Source organism: Aegilops tauschii, chromosome 2 (genome assembly GCF_002575655.3).
Source record: "Aegilops tauschii subsp. strangulata cultivar AL8/78 chromosome 2, Aet v6.0, whole genome shotgun sequence".
Classification (NCBI taxonomy): Eukaryota; Viridiplantae; Streptophyta; class Magnoliopsida; order Poales; family Poaceae; genus Aegilops; species Aegilops tauschii.
Window position 1 is genome coordinate 489,363,293 of NC_053036.3, and position 9,176 is coordinate 489,372,468.

Consider the following 9,176-nt stretch of genomic DNA (forward strand, 5'->3'; position numbering starts at 1 on the left):
ATGACCCAATAGCAAAGAAAGAGATGGCTAGCGGGAAATTACAGCATGAAGTCATTGATGCCCAACAGATGGCACCGCTGAGACAGAAAGGCTTGAGGGGACATTATTCATCATGCTCATGCATGTGTGTGTGTGGTGGTGGTGGTGGTGGTGGTGGGGGGGGGGGGGGGGGGGGTAGGTCCCTTATCGCCTCGGAGGGGGCTGAGGAGATGATATGCCCATGGCAATATTATGTTCTTTGTAGCATCTTAACAATCTCTAATCTCGTTGCGTTTAGAAGAGTATGTTTGAAATAAAATCTTTCCAAACAAGTTGGTCCTGATGCATGCTTACGTGAAATGAGCCCCCAACTCCCCAGTGAAAACCGCATACAAGGTGATGAATAAGCTAATACTCCCTCCGTAAACTAATGTAAGAGCGTTTAGATCACTACTTCAGTGTTCTAAACGCTCTTATATTAGTTTACAGAGAGAGTAGTATAATGGAGAACTTACAGGCACGGTGTACTCCACAGTGTTCTCGCCCTCGTGACAACATGCATCGAGATTGGCTCTGATTGCATAGCACGACAACCTCATGCAGAAAGAGCACGATCGTCAGGTCCTCTCCTCTTCTTTGAACAAGTTTTGCGCAATATTGTACTACATGAAAACAAAGCAAGTTAACACCAACAACAAGTATGATGAACATGTATGAAATGCCACTTACTCTATCGTCCTCATTTGTGCCACTTGGGTTCAACTTGTCAACCGCCTTTTGACAGGCCGCCCACCTTTGACAATCCGAGTTGATTGTCGACCATCGGGACCGAAGTGATCTTTCGGAGCGGTCAATTCCACTCACGTTGTGAACATCAAAGTGTTTTTTCATCCGCCCCCAATAAGCATCTCTACTTTGATCACCTCCAACGGATGGATCCCTCGACACTTGCAACCAAGTATTGCATAGTAAGATGTCATCGGCGTTGGTGTAATTGCCCGCTCTTCCTTTCGGTGCGTCGACAATGCCCTCACCCTCCTCGTCCACCTCGAACTCATGGTCTTCGAAATGCATGTCATTGGTTTGAGACCAATGCGAATTGTTGGAGCCAACACCCGTCGTTGACATGTATGCATCATCATTGAGACTACAAAGTTTTTTGAACAATGCAAATAAGCTATCTATATTGTTGGGTCCGCCGCCTTGTTTTTCTTCGCCGATGCCTTGCCCTTCTTTGGCCGCGCCGCATTGGGGAGCTTTGAGGAGGGGGCGGCGGCTCGGGCCGGCGCCGGCGCGACGCCACCCGCCGCCGAGGTCATCCGCGGCGGCATGAAGAGGCCGCGCGCGAGGCCGATGGTCGGAGGAGCTCCGGCGGAGGCGAGGCCAACGCCACCCGGGCTAGGGTTTGCGGCGGCGGCGGCGGCGGTGGAGGGGTCACGGCTATAGGATGGGGTGAGCGGGGTGCCGGCGCGTGCGTCCATGGGGTGCAGTTCGCCGGCGCCGGCGCGCGCGGGGCGTAGGAGGCGGAGAAGAAAGAGTGCAGTGCGAGCGCTCGAGTGTGCCGCGTGCGGAAGCAGGCGCCCCAAATACACCGCGCGAGATAGCAAATCCGACCGCGCGCCCAACTCCTTATACCGCGCGCGCGGTTATACGCGCCCATTGGAGCCACCCGCCGGATTACGCGTGCTAAACTAGCCAAATTTACCGTGCGGCGTTTGTTTAGCGCTATTGGAGATGCGCTTAGTAGTACGTACATGCAAAGGCGCCAGGTTAATTCTATGACCCACACGAATCGGCTCCTGGTCGCTGACCCGTCCTCCTCCTATCGCCTCGGATAGCCGGTGCATGATGACCGGCCCCATAGACCCCGTTCACCCAGCGTACGTCTCGACACAAGAGGCAGCCGTTTCCTTCCTTTTCTTTCCCGCCTCCTCCGGCAGCGATGTTTCCTTCCCAAACAAAGGGCTCAGAAAGAGAAGATCATCGCCACACTGCACCACCTGTCTCTTCCATACAAGGCTCCGCTGTCTATAAATATCGCCCGGCTCCGGCGCTCCTTCTGCTCTCTCGACCGATCCAGTAGCTCATACTTTTCCCGTGAAACACAAAGCATAAGGTGCTCGATCGCCGCGCCTGGATGCGTCTCCTCTACCATTAGCTCGATCAAGCCTAGCTAGCTAGCGCGCAGCCATGATCCCGGCCGTCCCGGCGACCGTGGACGGCGGCGTCCACGACGGCGCCCAGAGCGCGAACGCGCCGCTGCTTCCGGAGACCAGCCTTAAGGGTCAGCGTCCTCCGGCACGGCAGAAGCGGCCGTCGACCGTTCTCCCGGCCATCGCGTGGACCGTGCTCCTTCTCGCGCTCGCCGGGCTCGTCGTCTACCGACAAGGGCATGGCGGCGGCCAGGCCGCCGCGCCGGGAGACCAGGTCGCGGCAGCGGGCCGCGTCGTGGAGGTGGCTGCCTCCCGCGGCGTCGTGCAGGGCGTGTCGGAGAAGTCCACCGCCCCGGCGCTCCTCGGCGGCGGCGCCTACGACTGGACCAACGCGATGCTAGCGTGGCAGCGCACGGCGTTCCATTTCCAGCCCCAGAAGAATTGGATGAACGGTAGATACGTCGCCATCGCCATTCTTCTGTCAAATTCAATACGCTGAAACTTGGATACGTACGTCTCTCATACAAACATTTCCACTTTGCTAACTTGGTCTTGCGTTTTTGTCACGGACGTCTTGTGGGTTCCGATCGACCTCTTCAGATCCCAACGGTAAGTTGTTGCCGCCGGCCGATCAATCCAGGCATGCACATGCATGCTGTGAAAGCATGCTTTATGGTTCCAGCGTTTCTGGCTAGACCACCCTATCAATGCACGACCCAATGATCGTGGCATCTACTCCCTCCGTCCCATAATGTAAAATATTTTTAAACACTACACTTGTGTCAAAAAATGTCAGTATCAAAAAACGTCTTACATTATAGGACCGAGGAAGTACGTACTAGCTTTCATGTCTTAATTGTTGCTGAGTTGTGACATTCACGCGCACCGACTGGTCTGGCAGGTCCACTGTATTACAAGGGATGGTATCACCTCTTCTACCAGTGGAACCCGGACGGGGCGGTGTGGGGGAACATCACGTGGGGCCACGCCGTGTCGCGCGACCTCGTCCACTGGCTCCACCTGCCGCTGGCCATGGTGCCCGACCACTGGTACGACATCAACGGCGTCTGGACCGGCTCGGCGACGCAGCTCCCGGACGGCCGGATCATGATGCTCTACACCGGGTCCACGGAGGACGGCGTGCAGGTGCAGCTCCTGGCCGAGCCGGCGGACCCGTCGGACCCGCTGCTGCGCCGCTGGGCCAAGTCGGAGGCGAACCCGGTCCTGGTGCCGCCGCCGGGCGTCGGGCTCACGGACTTCCGCGACCCGACGACGGCGTGGCTCAACCCCGCCGACAAGGCCTGGCGGATCGCCATCGGGTCCAAGAACCAGGAGCACGCCGGGCTGGCGCTGGTGTACAGTACGGAGGACTTCGTGCACTACGACCTGCTGCCCACGCTGCTGCACGTCGTGCAGGGCACCGGGATGTGGGAGTGCGTGGACTTCTACCCGGTGTCCGCCGAGCTGGCCGCCGGCGTGGGGCTCGACACCTCCGCCGCGCCGGGGCCCGGCGTGAAGCACGTGCTCAAGGCCAGCCTCGACTACGACCGGAACGACTACTACGCGATCGGCACCTACGACCCCGCGACCGACCGGTGGGCGCCGGACGACGCGGCGATCGACGTCGGGATCGGGCTCCGGTACGACTACGGCAAGTTCTACGCGTCCAAGACGTTCTACGACCCCGTGGGGCGGCGGCGCGTGCTGTGGGGGTGGATCGGCGAGTCCGACAGCGAGCGCGCCGACGTCCTCAAGGGCTGGGCGTCCCTCCAGGTAACCAACTCACTCAACATTGGTCTCTTCTGATTGTTTCCTGACAAGGAACTCAACAATAGAACTCGAAACGTGGCAACGGCGTTCCGTGCTACGTACTTACAGCACGTTGTTCTGTCTCTGTCTGAACTACTCCTATTTGAAATCCTTTTTATTTACGAAAAAAACTATTTGAAATGCTAGAGCCAGTCTCTGGCCTGATCCATGCACAAGTGACTAGGCCTCCTTACTGTACGCAACTAGTTAACGAGCGCTCCTTCGGGAGCCTCGCAACGATCAGCGCCACTTGACGCGCTTTCAGCCATTCGCCACGTGTCGCGCTCTGGACGCTCCCTCCAGATTTTGTTTTTTTTTTAATTTTTTCGCACGCGTTTTTGGTTTTTTAAACGGTTTTTTTCTTGGTTTTGGTTTTTCCCCGGTCTTCCTTAGCGTTTTGTGCGAAAAAACGCGTTTACTTTTTTTTCTTTCGTGAAAAGTCACTTTTTTTTCGAGAGGCACGGTTGTGCTTTAGCGAGAGTCACGGCCGTGCCTTTCGGAAACGAAAAAAAACGCGTTTTCTGTTTTTTTTCTTTCGCGAGAGTCACGGTTTTACTTCCGCGAGAGGCACGGTTGTGCTTTCGTGGGACTCACGGCCGTGCCTCTCGGAAAGGGAAAAACAAAACGTGTTTTCTGTTTTTTTTCCTTTCGCGAGAGTCACGGTTTTGCTTCCGCGAGAGGTACGGTTGTGCTTTTGCGAGAGTCACGGTCGTGCCTCTCGGAAAGGGAAAAAATACGCGTTTTCTGTTTTTTTTTCTTTCGCGAGAGTCACGGTTTTGCTTTTGCCAGAGGCACGGTTGTGCTTTCGCGAGAGTCACGGGCGTGCCTCTTTCGGAAAGGGAAAAAACGCGTTTTCTGTTTTTTTTCTTTCCACGAGAGTCACGGTTTTGCTTCCACGAGAGGCGCGGTTGTGATTTCGCGAAAGGCACGGGCGTGCCTCTTTCGGAAAGGGAAAAAACCGTGCTCCCGGTTTCGTTTTTTGTCCGGTTTTTTCGTGAAAAAAAAGTTCGTCAAAACCTATTATCTAGTTTTGAAGATCTCGACGCGACGAATCCAACGGTGAAAACGGTTTGAGATTTGGACGCACGGTTTAAGAGATAAAACGTTTTGAATAAACGAATCTACGAAAAAAGGAAAAAGTCCCCGGTTGCGACAAGTGGCGCGCTGCATGTGCGCCACTTGTCGTGATCTGGGAAGATGAAGGGTTCTTTGCAACGAATACTTCTTAATTACTCCTTAAACCATTGACTTCCACAGGCCGGCCACGAGGTGCATGTACATAGAAAACAAATCAAATCCGTGTGTGGGCCCACGGGCCCACATCCATTTATCCAAAACGACCAGCTGCACGTCTCCCTTGCCTGCTTCATATAAAATTAAAACAAACCAACTGTCGAGAGGGCCCAGATAGATCTGCAAGCGTCCAATAGACTGGCGCGAAATTCAATTTGTCTGCAATGTGCCGTGAGCGAACTAGCAATCATTTCCTGGTGATGACCGCGACTTCTCTCCGATTGTTTCAAGCAACTTGTCGCCGGAGGAGTCAAAGGCTCCAAGTCGCAGGTGTAACGTGCCTTGGCTGGGTACTTAAGTTGGGTTTTACTTGACGCCGAAGGACTTTGAGTTTAAAATTCAAAAGGAAATGTTCAAGGTTTCCTTTAGATTAAGAAGGCGTGTTCATAGTGATCGAGATTAGTCAGCGAAAACTCCTTCAGATGCACTAACCAAAAGGTCCTTTGCCGCTCCTTTATTTCTTTTTACTTTTCCATTTCCAGGCGGATAATGCTTTCTAGTGATAGGAATGACTTGCAAATCTCACCGAGTACAGTCTTCTTTATAAAAAAAAAACTACCATCACGTGTGATGACCCAATTTCCGCCTTGGGTTTAATATCGGTAATGCTATCTGGTTGACGTTCGCTGCGAAGGTGATGCCAAACAAACGTTGTTGGCTGGCGGTTTTAGTTGCGACGCGAGATTAAGCGATGCTAGTTCTGCTCTTTTTTGCTCAAAATTTCCTTCTTCCCGGAAACTGCCATGTTGTTCTGAAGAAACTGTCATGTTGTTCTGAACAAACTGTCAACCCCGAACAACTAAAACTGTCTTTAAGATGTTTGCAGATGCCACCCCCTCCCAGCGAACATTCGCCAGATAAGAGGGTCCTTTAATATTTTGACAAAATTTCCCTATTTCATAGTTTAGGTGTAAAAATACCCCTGTGTTTCATCACAGAAAAAATTCTTAAATTATTTCACGATATATTCCTCTTAATGAATTTGGATGAAAAAGGGAAAAAGTTGTTTTTTTAGAGAAGGAAACAAAATAGTTGGCCTTCTTTGTTCAGATTCAACCAACTATAGGCACTGTCTTGTTCAGATGTCAGAGATATACGTGCATACATATATGCACACTGGCATCAAGGACTGAAACATACACTGCTGGACACATTTACATATACATTTATGAAAAAAGAAATATTAATGGCGCAATCAGATTCTTTCTTCCTTATAACAATTGTCCTCCGTCCCAAAATAAGTGTCTTAACCTTAATATAACTGTGTACTAAGGTTAGTACAAACTACAAAATTGAGACACTTATTTTGGATGGAGGGAGTACCTGGTTTTACCATCTCTCCACAGAATGTTCTGTCGGTTCTCTTCGGTCAGAGTCACCCTAGTTTTGCCTTTCATATGTCGTAGTACCGCAATACAGGCATTGCCAGCACGTAAAGCACGGTGATTAACCACATACTCGAACGCGCAGTCGATCCCGAGGACGGTTCTCATGGACACCAAGACGGGCAGCAACCTGCTCCAGTGGCCGGTGGTGGAGGTGGAGAACCTCCGAATGCGCGGCAAGCGCTTCGACGGCCTCGACCTGCAGCCCGGCTCCGTCGTGCCCTTGGACGTCGGCAGAGCAACACAGGTGAGTTGCAGGCCCTCTGTACTGCATCTCTTCGTTCTAGATCGTTTTCAGAGCACCAACGTTGACAGTCGGACCTGGTGCAGTTGGACATCGAGGCGGTCTTCCAGGTGCAGGCGGGCGCGGCGGCTGCCGGGAGCGTGGCGGCGGGGGCGGAGGCGCCGTACAACTGCAGCGCGAGCGCCGGCGCGGCGGGGCGGGGCTTGCTCGGCCCGTTCGGGCTGCTCGTGGTGGCCGACGACAGCCTGTCGGAGCAAACCGCCGTCTACTTCTACCTGGTCAGGGGCGCGGACGGGAAGCTCAGCACGCACTTCTGCCAAGACGCCTTCAGGTATGCACGCATCGATCTTAATCTGCACGCGTTCCTAATTACATCGACCTTAATCTGCACGATCTTGAACGTCGTCAGGTCATCGAGGGCGAACGATCTCGTCAAGGCCGTTTACGGTAGCTCCGTCCCTGTACTCACCGGAGAAGATCTGTCAGTGAGAATACTGGTACGTTTCTTAAAGGAAATTCAGAAGACATATTATGATTGATTGGTCTTTGACTCATCAGTTATATAACTGATTTTGTCCGTGGATTTTTGCGATAGGTTGATCATTCCATCGTGGAGAGCTTTGCGCAGGGCGGGAGGACATGCATCACATCGCGCGTGTACCCTACGAAGGCCATCTACGACTCTGCCAGAGTTTTCCTCTTCAACAACGCTACGAATGTTAACGTCACCGCAAAATCGATCAAGATCTGGGAGCTGAATTCAGCCTACATCCGTCCATATCCAGACTCATCATAAGTAGGCCGGCAACCAATGTTTGCCTCAATAGTTTGATTGTATACAGTGTAGGGTAGCAGTTCTTTTGTTTTTTCTTTACTTTCTTCATTTGTGAATATATATCATAACGGGCAGTGAGGCTATTGGTGGACAACAAATGTATTATTTGCTACAAAATAAGTGCTTTTCTGTGCCTAAATAGTGTGACTAAATTACTCAGGGGCTATACAAAATAAAGTAAACAAAGTACAAATGATGAAGGATTTGGGAATGTAAAAATAAGAGCATGATGAACGGAAGAACACGTTTCAAGATGTTCTTTTTTTTTTGAGCAGGAACACCATGCATTCCATTAACAAGTGGTGACAAAATCGTCAGCCACAGCACACCTTACATCAGGAGGCAGGTTGGTGATCCACATGCGGTCACCACCTAGAACCAACCTAGACCCAAGACTCGCCAGCAAGTGAGCAGGCTTATTACAGTTACGACTTTGAAACCAGACCGTACACTCAATGAAGCCCAGTTGGAGAAGGAATTTTGCTTCCCTGAAAAGACAACCCAGCCGGCTGCGATCCGATGCACCTGAGTCCACCGCTTGCTTCAACAGTAGGCAGTCCGTTGTGAATATGACCCGACCCGTTCTGTGGCTCTCCGCCAGGGCGATGGCCTTTAACAGTGCGGTCGCTTCAGCATGGATCGCATCAGAAACACGGGAGATAGGGCCAGCTCATGCGAAGATGACATCCCCTACCGAGTCTCTCGCTATGCAACCCCAGCCACCCGAACCACTCTGAGCGTTGAAAGCTGCATCCAGATTGATGTTAACCCAATCCGGGGGTGGCGGTGACCACTTGCACTGCACTTGCAACCGGGGTTTCGAATCGGTGACATGAAATTGGAGCCATTCCGCGGTTCTTATGTGGACCTAGCTGGCGAATTCTGACACTGCCATCCTCCTCTCCCCATGCTGATACGAATTCGCTCGGACCACCATATCCAAAGCAGGCAGATGACCCATAGCTTGGTCTTGTTGGGAAGGGCGACCATCTCCAGCACATGCAGAGGCGTAGTGGCATTCAACAAATCCAGTCGGACCTGCTCCAGACCCAACTCTCTCCATACTGGTTTGATACCTTTGCACTTGAAGAAGAAATGGGCCCCGTCCTCGAACAGGCGCCGACACACGGCACAGCGGGTATCAAGCTCAACTCCACGCCTCGCAATGTTCATATGCAGCGGGTGGCTATTATGGCCGAACCTCCACATGAAATGATGAACTTTACCCGGGCATGTGATCTTCCAGAGTTTGGACCAGACGGCGCCCCGCCAGTTTGAACCGGCCATGCTCCCGGCCTGCACCTCAGAGTTACCACTGCTGCTCATGCTCCTGTGAACCCGGTAAGCTGATCTGACAGAGAAAAGCCCCTTAGTGTCGTAATGCCAGGCAATGAAATCCTCATAGTGTTCGAAAACTGGAATGGTCAGGATTAGATTTGCGTCCTCCTGCACAGAGGTTTGCCGGACCAGAGCTTCAT

General features: G+C 52.4%; 1 protein-coding gene across 3 annotated transcripts; it reads left to right on the forward strand.

The window, feature by feature from the left end:
* The first annotated feature begins 1,922 nt into the window (after window positions 1-1,922).
* Window positions 1,923-7,837, forward strand: LOC109752667 (beta-fructofuranosidase 1). 3 transcript variants are annotated; one of them, XM_020311565.4, is made up of 7 exons: window positions 1,923-2,584; window positions 2,733-2,741; window positions 3,034-3,905; window positions 6,705-6,866; window positions 6,950-7,194; window positions 7,273-7,360; window positions 7,459-7,837. In XM_020311565.4, the coding sequence occupies exons 1-7, from the start codon at window positions 2,170-2,172 to the stop codon at window positions 7,657-7,659; spliced, it is 1,992 nt and encodes a 663-aa protein (XP_020167154.1). In that variant the 5' UTR covers window positions 1,923-2,169; the 3' UTR covers window positions 7,660-7,837. The 3 variants fall into 3 exon arrangements, with proteins under 3 accessions (XP_020167154.1, XP_020167155.1, XP_073364973.1); XM_073508872.1 differs by having other exon boundaries at window positions 2,049-2,584; window positions 2,733-2,885; XM_020311566.4 differs by lacking the exon at window positions 2,733-2,741 and having other exon boundaries at window positions 1,927-2,584.
* The last annotated feature ends 1,339 nt before the right edge of the window (window positions 7,838-9,176 follow it).

Excerpts from the sequence above, each read along its gene's own strand:
- LOC109752667 (XM_020311565.4), top strand. The coding sequence starts at position 2,170 with ATGATCCCGGCCGTCCCGGCGACCGTGGACGGCGGCGTCCACGACGGC. Across the intron at positions 3,906-6,704 it reads AGGGCTGGGCGTCCCTCCAG|TCGATCCCGAGGACGGTTCT; the intron begins GTAACCAACTCA and ends TCGAACGCGCAG. Across the intron at positions 7,361-7,458 it reads ATCTGTCAGTGAGAATACTG|GTTGATCATTCCATCGTGGA; the intron begins GTACGTTTCTTA and ends TTTTTGCGATAG.